This window comes from Conger conger, chromosome 9 (assembly GCF_963514075.1).
Source record: "Conger conger chromosome 9, fConCon1.1, whole genome shotgun sequence".
Taxonomy (NCBI): Eukaryota; Metazoa; Chordata; class Actinopteri; order Anguilliformes; family Congridae; genus Conger; species Conger conger.
Window position 1 is genome coordinate 11,593,603 of NC_083768.1, and position 17,306 is coordinate 11,610,908.

A 17,306-nucleotide genomic window follows, 5' to 3' on the forward strand; every position below is an offset into this window, starting at 1 on the left:
TTATTAAATGAGAAAATGACTAACTGTATTATAGCTTTCGATCTGGCCTGGTTGTTTTCCTTCTTGTGGAAGATGGCTTTCTCTTTAGCCTCGAGGTCATGTTCTTGGAGCTCTTTAGCCTCTCAACTTTGTAGGACGGTGCAGCACTAAGCGACGTGCCTTGAGCTGACCGGCCCGAGAGGAAGCTGGTCTTGCTCAGTCGACCGGAGTTGGAGTGGGGCTGTTTGGGCAGGGTGGGGTTGACATTTGAACCTCTCGTATCGTGACCCTGTTTTGAAGGAACACAGGCAGTTTTTATCAAGCGGCGACTAGCCACTGCAGTGTCAGAAAGCGTGAGGTCAGCTAATCCGTACAGCAGGGAAGGGCACTCCGCTCCCAGCTCCAGTCCTGGTACCGAGATTTCAGGCTGGGATGCCAAGAAGTCCACCTTTCTTATCCGGGCGGTGCTCCTCGTAAGGCTGATGGCAGTGACTGATCGAGACCTCCCAGCCTTAGTTCTCTCCTTCAGAATGGTGGCTGCCTGCATCCGCTCCATCTCTACCAGGCGACTGGCAATGACAAACAGGGAAGGGTCCTGCCTGATCAGGCTCTGCCTCCTCTCCCAATCTGCCCGGTTGAACAGGTTCTGCGCCAGGTCCAGTATCTTCAAAGGTGCCGGGAGGACCTCGGGATAGGACAGCTGGTCCTCTTTCGGCTCCGCGTCATCGTCCTTGTCAAACGGCTCCGGCCTCAGGTCCAACTCCACCGGCGCCGCCCACTCTTGGGCTGTAACGCTAGTCCTTTCCTGGTCCGACAAGTCGCTGTCACTGTCGCCCGAGGGGAAGTCCAAAAACAGACTGCTGCTGCTGCTCTGGCCAGTCGAGGAACTGTTGCTTGTTCCGGCCCCCGGACATTCAAACCTGTTCGGTGGCGGGCAGTAAGAGCTGGAAACCACATTTCTGGTTCCTTGTCCTTCTCCCCTTCTCCTGTCCCTCAGCCCATGGTTGCGAGTGACCATAGCAGGAGTTATTCTCAGGGGTCTCTCACTTGGAGCGGCATCACCGCCGTCTCCATGATTGCTTCTAGGTATGCATAGATGCTTCCGTTTGGGATGATGGGACCAAGACCGAACGGCTTTGTAGCATTTCAGGTCTGGCTGGTTTCTCTGAAGTTGGCCCTTGCTGAAAGAAAACGTAGACATCAAATATTAGCCATAATGGTTCCAAAGAAACAGGTCAGGCCAAAGAGTCCGCAGTTTGGTTCAGCATCAGGTTGTTGTTTTTGGCAACAGGATTGGTCTAGATTTCCTGGATTTAGTTGACATGAATGGCTTCAGTTTGGTTCCAGAAGCTAATGACAGGTTCATTACTTCTCCTATTGTCACCACGAACAGGTCAGTGGTAAACCACCTGTCATATACGCCCTTGGAAGCAAGTGTAAGCTATTTTTCAAAACCCAATAGGAGGTCATTGTAGCAACTAATGACTTGAATATCCCCAGAGGGGCATGACAGCCACAAAGTAGACCTTGCTCACAATGCAACACAACTGGTATATACTTACAGCAAAGTGGGATCCAGAGGGCTGCAACAGGTGGCTGATCCAGAGCTCAGATTACACTTTGAATTGAGCGTTGGGAGAAATATCTTGGAAATTGGTGGCGGTAGTTTTGGTCCTGAATTTACACATTTTCCTACAGTGTCCTTTAACTGAATTAAGAAAATAAAGAAACAACAGGAAGCTAAATGAAATGCATGAAGCAAGTTATATGACAATGCATTTAATCTCCCCTGCAATCCACCCAAATACATGAAAATGATATCCTCAATACCTTTGGTGTAGGTTCTCTGTTCCTCAAATTCAATTCATCCAGCTCTTCTATCAGCTGAGACAGACAGATCCCCTTAGAAGGCAAGCAATATAAACAAATGTTTAGCTCTTAATAACATCCATGATATTAGTGATGGGTTAAGAAATGTGACTGACAACATTTTAAGTATATATGCTACTAGTTAAAACAGGAAATCGATTAATATCATATCTGCCCCCATAAAAGTACCTTTGGTCAGTTTAATATGTGGTGTGTGTGTAACTAATCAACACTTTTGTGTAGACCAGTAAAACATTCACCCTTGTCATTTGAGAATCATTTTTGTATCGCTCATGTTCAATGTAATACGACATTTTACTAAAAAGTTGTATTCAAACCACACCAAAATACCAGTTTGCAGAAAGCACGTCATAGCTCTGCCCACTTATGCTTACTCCAAAGTTTCATAATTCAACGAATATGCACTGAGCTCTATCTGGCTATGGTTTTGTTGCCACAGTCCCATGACATATGACGGCTAGTAACTTACCCCATTTATTTGTCCCAGTACGCCATCTGTGCAGACATGGAAACAAAACAAAGCTAAAACCAGACCTAACTGCTAAGTATTTCTTTATTACTTTGTTTTCTGTTCATTAAATATCAATATAGACTGCGTTGCTACTTACCTCTCGGTCGTACAGTGAATGTTGGAATTTGTTTCTCCCACTGATAATCCCACTGAAAAGATTGCTAACATTAGCTGGGCAGAATACAACTGGCGAGCTAAATAAACCATTTAACTAAGTTAATTAACGCTAACGTAGCCTAACACCGCTAGCCTCCTGAACCAACAAGCTAGTGAGGTAGTGTAACAACAGCACGCTGCAGAACCTTTGGCATGGACCGCAAGTTCGCTATAAATTACTGTAGAAACTAGCGCTACATTTTGGTCAAATATATCAGCCTTCCAGTTGATCAGTGATTTCCGAGGACTTACCAAAGGGCTGGGCAACACTGTTCTCCTTTCTTCCATTCTGGGGAGTGCGAACTATCACGCAGAAAACATGCCTCTTTCACTTTGTTATGGAGAGTACTACCAATAGTACCCCGGCAATGTGCCGTGGTCCGTCAGGCTTTCCACATCAAAGACTGCTTTAATGTTAGATAGCTAACTAGCAAGCCATGGGCTGGTCATTCAACTCCCCATTATACTGTCTCCAAGTAACAAATCATCTCACTCTCGTAGCTAAGGAGAGTTAATACCTCAAACTTCTCAGGTTTCTCCGTTTTGTGCCTTTCATTTTGGAGGCCGTTGACATTTATCAATGAAACATTAACGTAGTCAACCTCTAATTGAAAAGCAATGCGAGATTGCACATGAAACCCTACTCTGAAAACGTAACACATTAAAAAATAAAATACAATTACTTAGCATTAGCTCCTCCTATGTTTTTGCGCAGAACCATGTAATACCTTCTTATGAATCCTTAAAATGAGACAGAACAGCTTCACGATACCATGGTAACGTTAATCCGTTTGGAGCCTGCGAAATCTTGCTTAAAGCTATCATTTTCAGACAAATGGACAATTCAGCTGTCCTATTTTGATACACAGGAAAAATAATAGACATTATCTGCATCCTGCAACCGAGGAAAGGCAATACTTCTTCATGATTAATTTAGAATATTTTGTATTATTTGCTAGTTATCAAGATTGTTTAATTTTGTGCAGAACACGTGGATGGAAAGGGGATGCTTTAAAACTAGAGCATTGCTAGCAAGCTAACATGTTGTCTTTCTGTTTAGTTAAACATTTCTATTAAAACTGTACACATATAGTCTATACGATATTCACTCCTTATTTTTCATTATGTTCAAGGAAGACATGAGGGTGCCGAAAATATGACTATATTTTGTGATGAATGACTTGATTCATTGTGCAATATTTGTGCTGCGCGCCTTAAAATACATAACATACACATATTACATAATTTCTTTAAATTATTTCATTTGAATGCAGGGTTGAAGTAAACTTTCACCTGATGGTAACTCAAGCACACAAAGTAATTACAAGAGTCAGTATCATGGAAATCCACATATCTGTGCTACATAGACACAGCTGGACATATTAAAAGTATGTGTGCCAGAATTAGAATAGTGAGGCTTTATGGATAATCCCAGTTGGGGCAATTAGCAGGCTGTTCTGGATCAAGCTTTTATCTGGGGAATGACGAATCATTATTAGGCTACTACTCTATGGATAATACATTTTTATCCAGATTATGTTCCAGGCGTACTGTATAGATTGCTTCTTTGTTTAGATGTTATTGTCATGTTTCATAGCAAGATTATGCAATCGTAAATGTATAATACCTTTTCAATGGACTGTCCCATTACTATCGTCAGTCAAATTGGTATTACATTTTCTCTGCACTAGATGGGGCCCTACCCTGACAAGAGCATGACAAAATCTGACAAACAACAACAAAATGTGCCACCCAGGAGGATTCCTCTCAAACCAGATACGTTTTTTGGTTTGTTTTTTTAAATACTTTCCTGTGCTCAGTTGATCTTGCCTGGTGCAATTGAGCCCACCAAGAGGGCCAGAAGGCTGGGCTGGCTCTTTATAAGAGTATTTCATAGGTTCCAATACACCAGATAAGCTCAGTAAAGTGTAGAAATGTATTTTAACCCTATTACGTATTTGACCCAGGCCTGATTGCCGCGTGGGAGTGAGAGTGCCACACTCTTAACCGTTTTATGTTTAAAGGGTTGTCACTTCCTGCTTTGTGTCCTGGAATTCCGATGTCATATTCTTTAAGGACTGTGATGGACTGGCGACCTGTCCAAGGTGTATTCCTGCTTTTCGCCCAATGTACGCTGGGATAGGCTCCAGCCCCCCTGCGACCCTGCTCAGGATAAGCGGGTTCAGATAATGGATTGGATGGATGGATATTCTTTAAGGATATGACTTGGCCACTATACATACAGTAGCTTCCTTAAATGGTACTGTTTATAGATGGCCAGCAGGAGGCAGAAAGCCAAATGCAGCACGTACTGCAGTTAATCAAACTAAAAACTGCTTGTGGAGGAGTGGTGGGTACAGGGGTGTCGGGTTAAGGGCGGTGATCCTGAAACGATTCTGTGTCTGATGGCACGCCTATCTCCCACCGGACAAGCGCGGCATTTCTGGGTTTGGTGAGAAAGAGTTGTCAGAATTTCAGGTGAAATTTAAAAGCTAAAGCCACGATCACGCCGTGTGACTGAGTTTCTCACTCAAACGAACACAAGTGTTTTGAAAGTGGTCAATTGACACGTCTGTTTTAACACAGGAGCAAGGTGCAGCATAAATGAGCTGTGGTCCCAGTGGCAGTGAACTTGTCCTTTTTGGCCAAAAACATCTGGCAAATGACTAAATTGTAATCTATTAGCATCGCTACTTGGTGTGTTCTAGTGTCTTGTTTTTGTTTAAAAAGGAGGGCAGGCAGACCCCCCATGGGGGGGATTTGGAAATGGCTTTAACTTTGGCTGCCTTACGGATGGCACATTATGAAATTTTGCCTTGTGCCATCTGATATAATTTCAAGGAAGTGAAAAGAAATTTGCATTCAGGTTTTCACCATGAAATGGATGCACTGCATCCTTTGTTTTAAGTCTTGTTCCCTGCAATAGAGTTGAGTCTTCAAGCAGAGGGGGTCATTTTAAGGTGCTGAAACTGTGTTCAGCCACGTTTTAACAAAATTAAGCCTCTTTTGTCAGAAATTGGCAGTGTGCTTTAACTAACCAACAATTATATTTCTCATTGAATCCTGACTGTGGATTGCAAGCTCGGCGCATACAAGTACACATAATTTACTTTTTTTTATTAAAAACATACAAATGTCCGTTATAAAAGAGCTAGGAGTTTTCCATTGACAATTGCTTAGGCTTTGGTCTCCCTGGTGCAGGCCCACGGGATCCCAGTAACACTTGGTCCACATGGCCTGTTCAAAACACACTTAGCCATACTAATGGGACAGCACAGAGGCAAAAACAACAAAGGCAGAAAAACAAAAAACTGCTATTCTAAAGCTGTGCCCTTCATAAACAGAACTGGAAAAAAATAAATGCAGCCTATGGAATGCCAAAATTCTCTCTTTCCACAAACACTCAATATGTTTAAAAAAAAAAAAAAAGCTAAAGTATGATTTTGATGTTTGATGTTTCTCAGGCCACTAAGTTTTAAAACTTTACTGTGAAATATTCATTTTGTTCCAAGTTATGAGAGAAAAGGTAAGGCATACACGTCATGATCTTTTCATGTCATTACAATAGGCACATAATGCTTAAAAATGCAGTGAGACACAGATGACAAATGATTGTATTTCAGTATTATGATTGCATATGTAAAAGTATGCAGAACATATTGTCATATTGAAATATAGGCTATATTTCACAAAATAAGAATTGTATTCAGGTATGCAAGCATTCCATTATCTATTCTAATATGTCATACTTGATAATGTGTGCAATACACTTGGCCATATATTTCAATGTATTTACTTTTTCCATTAGGGTGGTAAATCTACAATAATAAGTCCAAAAGTACTTAAAACATGGTCTCTCCTGCAATCAAAAAGCTTGCAGTGCATTTGTAATGGGTGTAACCAGACTGCTTCTCCAACTCCAATCTAAATCTTCTGTGACAATGGTTTAATGATCTGTGGAGCTGATTAAAAAAAGGCCTACCTCAGATCTGCAGTCCATATCTGCATATGCAGTGTCCCAACCAGTTTATTTTGGAAAGCCTATTGTTTAGCCATTGTCTCTTGACAGTTTACTTTGATTTCTCAACCTCATAATGGCTTCCTTGACTGTCAAAGGCATAGATACTGAAAGCATTCTTATACCTGCACTAAGTAAGCAATTGAATACACCTGATTATTCAGAAGCAGCTGAGAAGCCAACCGTCCCATTACTTGTACTATGTATAAAAAGAGGTGTGATTCCTACATGCATAACCCACTATGGATGTAAATACCCTCAGATTGAAGGGGACAGTCTGCACTTTAACCTCACATTTATTGTTTCATTTCAAACCCAATGTGCTGGACTACAGAGCCAAAAGAGCAGAAATTGTACCAACTGTCCAAAAGTACATACACACTGCATTGTACAGTACATAAAATATGATATTCAAGGTGCCCACTGGGTAATGTAGTCTTGCAAGAATGCATGTCAAAGTTTAAATTCATACTGTATAAATTGCATGTATAAAAATCATAGAAAATATTTTATAATCAAGAATTAAGCATATTACAAAAAATGCAAGTGAAGTAAAAATACATGTACATATTCAAATGGTGCAAACACAGCAAATTGACCATTATTAATAAGATACAATGGAAGTGGCCTGTGAGCAACAAATAGAGGAGTTTTTACAAATCATTTTACAAATATTTTTCCTGAATTCCCTCATGTCTAGATGTGATTGCTTGCCAGTTTTACAAAGGATCAAGCATCAGCAGCTGATTAGTTTTAATTAAGCCATCTTTAATGTGACACCATTCATAACAATGAGACTGGATTACTTTCAGTCACTTTAATTTGAACAATAAGATACTGGAGGCAGGTTTGGACTATAACATTTTTGCACAAACATAATATACATGGCATGCACCTTTAAGGTTCTGTTCTACTGAATAAAATCAAATTTTCAGTCAAATTGACCTTTTTTTGTTTACTGATCCCTCAACTATTCAACTTTCAGGATAATACCACCTTTTGTATGATTACACCAAACGTCTGGTTTAATTTGTATAGTTATTTACCATTTTTATCTTTGGATAAGTTTTTCTCAAAAACCTTTGGACGATATTACAAGATCAGGAGGGCCATTTTTCTCAGTGCACAATCATCATGACACTTTGCAAACCTTTACTCCATACTCCAGTGTTATTAGCCAGGAGAGCCGATTATTTTCTTGTTATAAGCTTTAGGGGCAGGTACAGCATCACAAACCTCATTGTTAGAGCCTGAATTGTCATAATTTTTCTTCATGATCTATTAGTTCTAACTTCTAGTTATTAAAAAAATGGCTCTAAACAATCTTCAAACATATCTTATATAGATTCTGAAATCCTATATTTATATATATGCAGGTTGAGGGAGTCCTGGAATAATCTTACTTGGTTCAGATTATGGACTGCTACAAAAATGTTATCATTTGTAATTTTGCCAAATTGATATATTTTGTTGAAATGTACCTTTTCATGTCCATACCTCATGATAATTGAAGTATGTACCTCTTAAATAACCTGGAACACCAAAGATGTGTTTTCGGTGGTGCATAACCTTAATAGGTGTCCTATTGCTGCTTTTTCCTAGTCTGCACATGTGCAGTGAATATTTATAAGTGCATGAAAACAGCAGAAAGGTTATCTTCATATAAGAATGAACTATAATATTCAACTCAAAGAGAACAGATTTGTCCTCCAAGCATTTTTCATGAAGCATTTAAAGTTCTTATCTGAACTTATTGTCCTCTCCTATTTCTTACTCACAGATTAGTGCCAGTGGACTATAATCAAAATTTAAAAAAACTTGAAATAATAATAAAAAAAAACTATTGTATATCCTTGGAATGGCCAGAAAAACAGATTTACCTGGAGGACTCAATGTTTATAATGAAAACTTTGGTTTGATGCATGGCAATTAAAATAAACATTATATTGGGATGATCTGAATGCAATTTATTACCCGTTTACCTTGTTGACATGAGGATAAGTCCCTGTCCTTCAAGGTACTGGCAAAGCACAAAGCCAGTTTAAATTTGGCCTGGATATGAAATGCATTTAGACATTCATGCCAATATTTTTGGCAAGTAAACAGCAACATTGCAGAGCTCTGCTTCAGTCTAACTTGGTTGAAGGACCATCTTCAATTTCTTATTATAAAACAATATAAAATAAGGGCCAGGAAATTAATTCCATTCCAAATGGAAGTACACAGGTCTTGTACACCCCATGCGTTCAGTGGATTAGGATAAACAACAACAACAAAAATATTTTCCTTTTTCCATTCAACTTTCCCTTTTCTGGAAATGTTCAATCTACACAGCACCTATTGCATTGCGGCAAGAAACTGGCTTTCCTGTGCAAGAGTGGTCAGTAGAGAGTTCATGTCGCTGATGGCCATGTTGCTTACTCCAGCAGGTACACTGTGTACGGCCATAGAGACATGGGGAGCGGTGAGGTGGGACGAAGTCCGGGAGAGGTTCTGAAACAGACGGGGGCTCAGGACCTCCGAAATCAGACTACCGTGGTCGTACCCATCATCAACATCGAGTGCCATGGCATTCACAGTGCCTGCGGCATCATCTGCAGTGCTAGTTACCTGGCCAGTCCCCGGAGAAAGCAGCGCAGGGTTGCTAGAGGGGGCGGGTGGGATGGTGGCGTGCAAGTTGGGGAAGGGGGACAATTGGGAGGCAGAGGTTTGGAGGTCATGGAAAGCCTGGCTGGGAAAGCCCGACTGCACCTGGGTTGAGGTGAAGGGACCAGCCTGGGGGTGGTCCATCATCTCCAGCCTCACCTGGCTGCTGAGCAAGCTGGCAGTCGCACTCCCGCCCCTCACTCCCGCTAGGCTCAATCCCTGCTGCTGACTGAGGAGGGGGTTGCCACCGTTACTCCTCACGATCGGGTAGCCCTGCTGTCTGGCTGAGATCCTGTAGCTGCCACTGGGCTGCTGCTGGGTGCCTGCTCCCTCAAAATGGAGGTTTGGGGCGGGGTCCTCTGATCCAGTCTCTGGGGGTAATGGGTTGCTGTAGGATGACCGGTGGTTCTCCTGAAAGCTGGCTTGAAGTTTGGCGAAAGGCGGCGGACCTCGGCAGGCTGACCGCATCAACCCCACGGGCACTTGGGAAACAGTGGCCTGAGCTACTTGGTGCATTGACGGATGGCTCCTTTGAATCTCATGGGAAATGCTGACATCCACCTCGATCGAGGTGCCTCTGCACGGATTCAGGATAACTTCCTCTTTTCGCGGACCACTGCAGTGATCAGTCAAACCCCTGTCGTTGTTCGCCTGCTGGACATTGTTGTTCTGTAGGTGGGCATAGGGATGCTGGACCTCCATGGGCATTAGCGGTAGCTGCTGCTGGACCTTCATGTTGCCAAACGTGCCGAAAGGGCTGCGAGCGGGTTGCGCGCATGGGGACCTGTCTGCACTCCCTGAGCTCACCTCGTTCCACTGTAAGGGCATGGCCTCCATGCCGGAGTTGCCACCCTGCGCCCGCTGATCCGAGCTTTGGTACAACCGACCCAATGTGGTGCCTAGCAGGAGAGACGTACCATTATGGTTCCCGCTCCCAGACGTACCGGCAGAGTTTTTTCCGTACATCCCACCCCGGCCCTGAGAAGCGAGGTACTGCACCACGTCGTCCGGTAGCATATCCTCCTCATCGAGCAGAGGGACCCCTGCTCTCTGCTTGACTGCGAGGGCCTCCATTTCCGTGTGTTCCCTGATACTGGCCGGATGGGCCGAGAGAGGGCCCGTCTGGGGGTTCCTGTCGAAGCGCATGTACCCCTGCAGGTTCAGACCCCTCCTATCCATGGGGGGGCAGTGGGCTTGGCGTGGGGGCTGGGGGTGCAGGTTGTGGAGGCTGCTGAAACGCTGCACCTGGGGCAGGTTGAGGGAGTCCTGGTTTTGAGTCCGGACCGGGTCACTGGCCCTTCTCAGGGAATTACCGAGAACCTCTTGAGGGAATGCCCCACAGGTCCCACTTCTCCCAAAGCTACCGCGATGAGTCCTCCCAGCCAGCGGGGGCAGCGAATGGTGAGCGGCGTCCTGGCAGTCCCCCATCATGGCCATGCGCGTCTTCAGGCTCATACGCTCCATGCTGGGCAGCGGTGTGGGGGGAGCACCTCCCGTCGCGGCTGCGTACCTGGCCTTCAGGTGGTAGTGCTGGGCGGCGGTCAGGGTGAGGGTGCCCCCGTCCCGCCCGCCTCCCCCGCACTGGCTGGCCTCGCTGGAGCGGCGCGAGGCGTCGGTGGAGATGGGGTCGTAGGAGTCGGCGGCGCTGAGGTTGTGGCGTCGCGGGTGGCTCTGGCGGCCCGCCTCGGGCTGGGAGGCCTGGCTGGAGCGGCGGCTGGAGAAGCAGGGCGAGATGCCGGAGGAGCGGCGGCTGGCGCTGCGGTAGGCCGAGCTTATTGCGCTGCCCCCGCTGTCCCGGCGGTCCTTCAGCAGGCTCAGCACCGTCACGTCCGGCCCCGACAGCTCTGCCCGCAGGGACACTCCCCCGTAGCTGCCTCTTCCTGGACAAGAGAAGATATTTCCATAAGTGACTGTCAGAGTGCTGATATGTGGTCAGGTTTGCCTCGTGACGGGTAAGGTTATGATATGAAAAGGGGAAATCTGACCCTTGTTCAGCACTTTATCGATATATAGGCCTAAATACGTTACATAAGATTTCACAAGGAAAGCAGGTTGTTACTGTGGGTACTTCTCATTGCAATTATGATATAATTTTAATCACACATCACAGGTTCGGAAGGCATAATCCTCCCCTCTCAGAAATAAAGTGACAGTGGAGGTACATTTTTGTTCTTCCAAGGATCAGATTTCTCAATTACACCTTGAAAGTACACTAATGTTCTATTTGGGATCAAATGAGTATGTTTTCCAAGTAAATAAATTAACACTTTTTGTACCTTTATTTCTAAGTGTCTCAGAAACAGACAATAAGCTGACCCATGAGTGCCCCAAAAGGAAGCGGGCCTCACCTGCAGGGATTGGCGGCAGGGCGGGGCCTCCGGGGGGCGCTGTGGGGCTCAGGAGGGGCAGGCTGCCGTTCACCTGCTTCAGCCGCTCCATCTTGATGTGCTCCACCCACCGCAGGGGGGCCACGTTCCCACGGCCCCGCAGGGCCAGGGTGCCGGTGGACACGGTGGAGTCCATTATGGGAGCTTCTTCACCGCCCTCCTCCTCCTCCTCTTCGCCCACGGGGCACCACCTCACGGCGAGCTGGACCTCGCCACTGGAACGGGCGCTGAGGGGGGACTGGCCACTGCTGTGGGTCGACCGACCGCCAGGGCCTGGCGGAGGTGCCTGGACAGAGACGTGGGTGAATGAGAAGCATCAATTGTACAGCGCTTTGGATAAAGGCGCTATATAAATGCCAACCATTTACCATTTACACCGGATGACTGACACCGAGTGACCAACATTGTCAATGTGAGAGGCCTCTGAAATCTAAAGCTACCAGCACACAGTATGATGTTGGGATGACATCTACTGCCAACATATGAGAACTTTAAATAATTCATGATTTGTGTCATACCCTGAACCCCACAAACAGATCATGTTGAGTAAAGTAATGAAAAATGTTACAATTTATCAGTTTCAATTCGTTACTTGTGGTAAAAGAGGACTGAGTATCCCCATAAATGTGAATATTATTGAACTTTTTGCTAAATAATGCAAATAAATATTGCAAATGACATTCATATGGTGTGCCCCCCTACTGATAGAAACTCTTCCAGCTGATTAACAGACGGTTTCTCCAAGACTTGGAATTTGGCCTGAGATGTCCAGCCAGCAGAATGACATAATCAAATATGTGGCCTAGAAATATGAATTGTTTGTGCTGCTTTTGAAACTTAAGAGGACAGACAGTGACTTTGTTTTGGACTGGCGGCAGACAAGTTCCTAATTGGGTTGTTTATGTAAAACAAAAGCTCTCCATGAACTGCGGGACTAGACCAGTGAGAACAATGACCAGAGGAATTCATTTTTGCAGGATTCTGACTAAAGAACATAACAACTCGTTAAATTAAAAAGAACATAACAACACCCTTACAAAGCACTCTGTTTGGTCTCAAAACACACTGTGATAACATCCATGCCCCAGCTAACATGCAGCTTAACATGTCAAATGCTTGTAATTAGGGATTTACCTGATTGATAAGAAAAAACATATTTTACTGTAGGTGTTGTCCCATAGCATGGATATGGATGCCAGTACTAATGGGACAGTTTTAGTCAGGGCAAAAATATTTGGAATAAAAAAAAAATGGTAACAATAAGGCCAGTTTATAGTCCAGCAACAGTGCATCGCTCGACTGAAATCACAAAACATTCTGCCTCAATTGCACATCACCAGTCACAGCGACGCCATGTCACTGGACTATAAAATGGCCTTAACCCTTTGAAGAGTAGGTTTTTTGGCCAGTGACTACTTGCAGAGACGACATAGCAGTAAACAAACACTATGCCATCACTCCTGGGGAGTCGTTTTGTTCTTTCATTGAGTTAATGAGGGCAGTCTGTCCTGGAATTGCTTAGTCACAAACAAACTCATCATCGATAGTTACAGCTCCATATTTGTGCCCTCTAGAACATGGCACAGCTGCTGGAGTCATAGGATATGCCACTTCTGATGGGCGGGTGTGTGTACATTACATTACATTACATAGACGCTCTTATCCAGAGCGACGTACAGTTGGTTAGACTAAGCAGGAGACAATCCTCCCCTGGAGCAATGCAGGGTTAAGGGCCTTGTTCAAGGTCCCAATGGCTGTGCAGATCTTATTATGGCTACACCGGGATTAGAACCGCCGACCTTGCGGGTCCCAGTCATGTACCTTAACCACTACGCTACAGGCCGTACGCTACAGGCCGCTGGAGGACGTACCGCAGGTTGCTCCGTCTTCACGGCCCTCAGATAGGCATCCTTAGAGGTGACGTGGTTGTGGTCCCCTTGCTCAGGGACCGCCCCTCGGGGAATCTGCCCCGGGGGCCTGCCTTGGTTGTGGCTGCTGAGGTCCTGGGGCTGCACTGGGGGGCGGGGGTGGGGGCCCCGGGGCTGCACCGGGGGGCGGGGTGGGGCATCGCCTCGTTTTTTGGTGACGTGTGCCTCGGGACCGTGCACGGTCTTCACGTGCTTGCGCAGGGAGCTGGGGTCCGTGTAGCGCTTGGTGCAGCCCGGGATCTTGCAGATGTAGGGCTTCTGCGGGAGGAGAACGGGAGGGCGGGGGGGTTCATTCAGCTCTGGTGGTGCTGGTGGGCTGAGCACTGGCATGGCAGGAGTTTCAACGTGAGGGTGGCGGGTTTATTACAGGAACAGAGGACAGCTGCCTCGTTGGAGTGTGTGCGGTTCTGGTGCGGTCACTGTGTCAGGAGCAGACCTGGGTCATAACGCAATTGTTTTGGATTGAAATATTTCTTTGTGCTCAATTGATCTTGCCTGGTGCAACTGAGCCAACCAGGAGGACCAGAAGGCAGGGTTTGCACTTTTTGAGAGTATTTCATAGGTTCCCATACACCAGACAAGTTCAGTAAAGCATAGAAAAGTATTTGAATTCAAAACAAAATGACGTAATTGACCTTGGTCTGGCCCATACCTCATTGGAGTGCGTATGGTTGTGCTGTGGTCACTGTCCCTGCACCTTGTTGGAGTGTGTGCGGTTGTGTTGCGATCACTGTATCTGCACCTTGTTGGAGTGTGTGCGGTTGTGTTGCGATCACTGTATCTGCACCTTGTTGGAGTGTGTGTGGTTGTGTTGCAGTCACCGTGTCCGTACCTCATTCGAATGTGTGCGGTTCTGGTGCGGTCATTGTGTCTCTACCTTGTTGGAGTGTGAGCGGTTGTGCTCTGGTCACTGTGTGCGTACCTCGTTGGAGTGTGTGCGGTTCTGGTGCGGTCACTGTGTCCGTACCTCGTTGGAGTGTGTGCGGTTCTGGTGCGGTCACTGTGTCCGTACCTCGTTGGAGTGTGTGCGGTTCTGGTGCGGTCACTGTGTCCGTACCTCGTTGGAGTGTGTGCGGTTCTGGTGCTTGGCGCGGTCGGAGGCGTTGGAGAAGGCCTTGTTGCAGGCCTCGTGCTCACAGACGTAGGGCTTCTCCCCGGTGTGAGATCGCAGGTGAGTCTTCAGGTTCTCCAGCCGAGAGTAAGCCTTCACACAGCCCTCAAACTGCGTGACAACACAAATATATCAAAAATATTATATCCCATTGTATACACATCTCCTCACCTATCATTCCACATGGTGTTCAAAAAAACACAGGCATAAAATTGTGACAAATCAATACTTTTCAGATCAACACGAAATATTTTGACATGCTCTATAAATGGTTTGGCATGTTATACTTAGAGGCACTGCAGGCACATTAGGTTTTCATAAAATACATCCATGTATTGGCACTTGGTTCAACTTCTTAATATAAAATGTCAAAATCATGTAGTGAAATCCATAACAGCTTTAAATTGTTCACATATGACTATGCTGTTGAAAGAAAGGGCCTCATTTGTAGCCCTTGTGAGAGAACTGCTGATGGTCCTGAGCTTTCATCAGGAAGTCCTTTGGATTTGACCACAGTTCGACACCTTCAAACAGCTGCATGCTCCTCGCTCCCAAAATGGTGGCTAGTGGTCTTACGGAACACTGGCCCGTTAATGAAGGTCATTCACGGGGCGGAACAGGCCATGGCTGAGTGAGGGGGTCGGAGTTGTTACACAGTCATAGGTGGACGGACCGGGGCAGGGTGGAGCGGTGTGTAGACAGGGCGTGGCAGGGGTAGGGGGAGGGGGGGACAGGGAGAGGTTGAACAGGGCAGGACAGGGTGTGGCTGGCCAGAGTGGAGCAGTACACCTGGCTGGGCCGGGTAGGGGCTGATCAGGGCGGTTCGGGTGGGGCAGGACAGGGCGTGGCAGGGGTACAGGCCTCACCGTGCACTTGTGCGGCTTCTCCCCGGTGTGTCTGCGCATGTGCACCACCAGCATGTACTGCGCCTTAAAGGGCTTCTGCTCACGAGAACACTCCTCCCACCGGCACACAAACTCCTTCCTCTCCCCGTGGATGTGCTCGTTATTGATGTGCTGTAGGAGAACACACACACACACACACACCATTACACTCAGAACACACTCCATCACACTCATTCAGAAAACACACCATCAAAAACACACTCAGCGAGAATAGACACACGTCACACTCAGCACACACACACACACACATACACACACACACACACTCAGCACACACCATTACACTCAGAACACACCATCACACTCAGCCAGTACAAAAACACACTGCCACACTCAGTACAGACACACAGACACCATTACACTCAGAACACACACAGTGAATAAGTCAGTAAACACTTCTATTTTGTAAAGCAGTGTTCATGTTGTTGGCCATATTAAAATATGTGTTATTTTTCTATGATAGCTAGTTGATGAGAGAAAGATCTGACTTTGTTGATTCTGGGCAACTGTAATATCAAAACAGTACCACAAGGGGGTGTAGTGCAACAGAGACGCTAATGAGTTGTGTATTAGGAGTGAGATTTAGTTCTCCACACTGCAAATCCAGGTTAACCTGCCACAGTATAAACTCACGGATTGTGAAATCATGCTGGACGGCTCCACTGTTCACAATCTAGCTTCAAATCTGCGGAGCCCCATTAATACAATAATACCATATGAGGTGTAAAGATCATAAATATGTGATTAGAATGTTCTTAAATGTCTCACTCTGGCTCCAAGAAATCAAGATTAAATTAGCAGAGCATGCTTTAGTGTTCACTCTCAAGTACAGCGGTCATAGTAACCTGCGTTGAGACTGATGGAACATCTGTGCCACATCGCAGGTGGCGAAAATATCAGAATTACCCTTTCACTGAATCTACCCAATGATCTGAACCGGGCAGATCTTCCACTAAACACTGACAGGGCACACTGACAAGGGAAACTGCCAAAGAGGTAGTCCCTCACAGAACCGCAAGAACAATGAAGAGCCAAACAGCGACGAGAGCCAAACCGAGTCCATTCACTCTTCACTAGAGGCAAAGATTAAGCAGCGGGGCTGATTGGACGAGATAAACGCATTTATTTATTTCTCATTCTTTCCCTGTCTTTTCTTTCTCTTTATTTTTTCGTTCTTTCAATTTCTTTCACATTTCCTCATATTTTCTTCTTTGCTCTCCCATTCTCATTCTTTCTCCTTTCTTCCTTTCTCTCCCATTTTCATTCTTTCTCTTTTCTTCCTTTCTCTTCCCTTTCTCTTTCTTTCTTTCTTTCTTGCCTCTTCCCTTCCCTTGGATGCCCTGTGCACAGGCATGAGGTGGGAGCCTGGGTCCTCAGTGTCTGGCTTCAGCAGGAGTTCAGCTGAAAGCTCTGTCACTTCCCATCACATCTGGCACCCACCCCATCGCAATGGGCCTCTGACAGTTTTGCTGCCGTGGCAACCTTTAATCTCGGAGGGGTGGGGGCGGGGCCATGGGGTGATCGAGAGTTCAGTCCAGACAGCCAAAATGGCAGCTCGCCTATAGCACTACGTCTGCTTTTGTGCAGATTGATAAAAAGGTTATGAAGGGAAGGGGAACTAAACAGCTCAGAGACTCCCTCACAGAAGATATACTGAAAGAGATTGTCTCTCACAGAAAACCGAGTGGCTAAAGTACATGACTGGGACCCTGAAGGTCAATGGTTCAAGCCCCAGTGTAGCCACAATGAGATCAGTGCAGCTGTTGGGCCCTTGA

The 17,306-nt window shown here is 45.8% G+C and overlaps 2 protein-coding genes across 2 annotated transcripts in view; both read right to left on the minus strand.

The window, feature by feature from the left end:
- Positions 1 to 28: 28 nt before the first annotated feature.
- Positions 29 to 2,933, minus strand: LOC133137545 (uncharacterized). Its single transcript, XM_061255876.1, has 6 exons — positions 2,789 to 2,933; positions 2,478 to 2,529; positions 2,339 to 2,364; positions 1,810 to 1,881; positions 1,542 to 1,687; positions 29 to 1,160 (listed from the first exon to the last, which is right to left on the minus strand). Exons 1-6 carry the CDS (start codon positions 2,822 to 2,824, stop codon positions 29 to 31), a joined length of 1,464 nt encoding a protein of 487 aa, XP_061111860.1. The 5' UTR covers positions 2,825 to 2,933.
- Positions 2,934 to 5,636: 2,703 nt separating this feature from the next.
- The window catches only part of LOC133136214 (transcriptional activator GLI3-like), a 58,564-nt gene continuing 46,894 nt past the window's right edge, over positions 5,637 to 17,306 (minus strand). The window contains exons 10-14 of the mRNA XM_061253507.1: positions 15,493 to 15,642; positions 14,573 to 14,737; positions 13,459 to 13,773; positions 11,549 to 11,873; positions 5,637 to 11,080 (exon numbers count right to left, since the gene is read on the minus strand). Coding sequence (XP_061109491.1) covers positions 8,892 to 11,080; positions 11,549 to 11,873; positions 13,459 to 13,773; positions 14,573 to 14,737; positions 15,493 to 15,642 — 3,144 coding nt within the window. The 3' untranslated portion in view covers positions 5,637 to 8,891. The remainder of the gene's footprint in view (positions 11,081 to 11,548; positions 11,874 to 13,458; positions 13,774 to 14,572; positions 14,738 to 15,492; positions 15,643 to 17,306) is intronic.

What these genes read in the sequence shown, in the direction of transcription:
- LOC133137545 (XM_061255876.1), bottom strand. Translation starts at nt 2,824, where the DNA reads ATGGAAGAAAGGAGAACAGTGTTGCCCAGCCCTTTG. An exon ending in ATTCACTGTACGACCGAGAG is followed by an intron (nt 2,365 to 2,477) that starts GTAAGTAGCAAC and finishes ATGTCTGCACAG; the next exon opens with ATGGCGTACTGGGACAAATA. An exon ending in ACAGAGAACCTACACCAAAG is followed by an intron (nt 1,688 to 1,809) that starts GTATTGAGGATA and finishes TTCTTAATTCAG; the next exon opens with TTAAAGGACACTGTAGGAAA.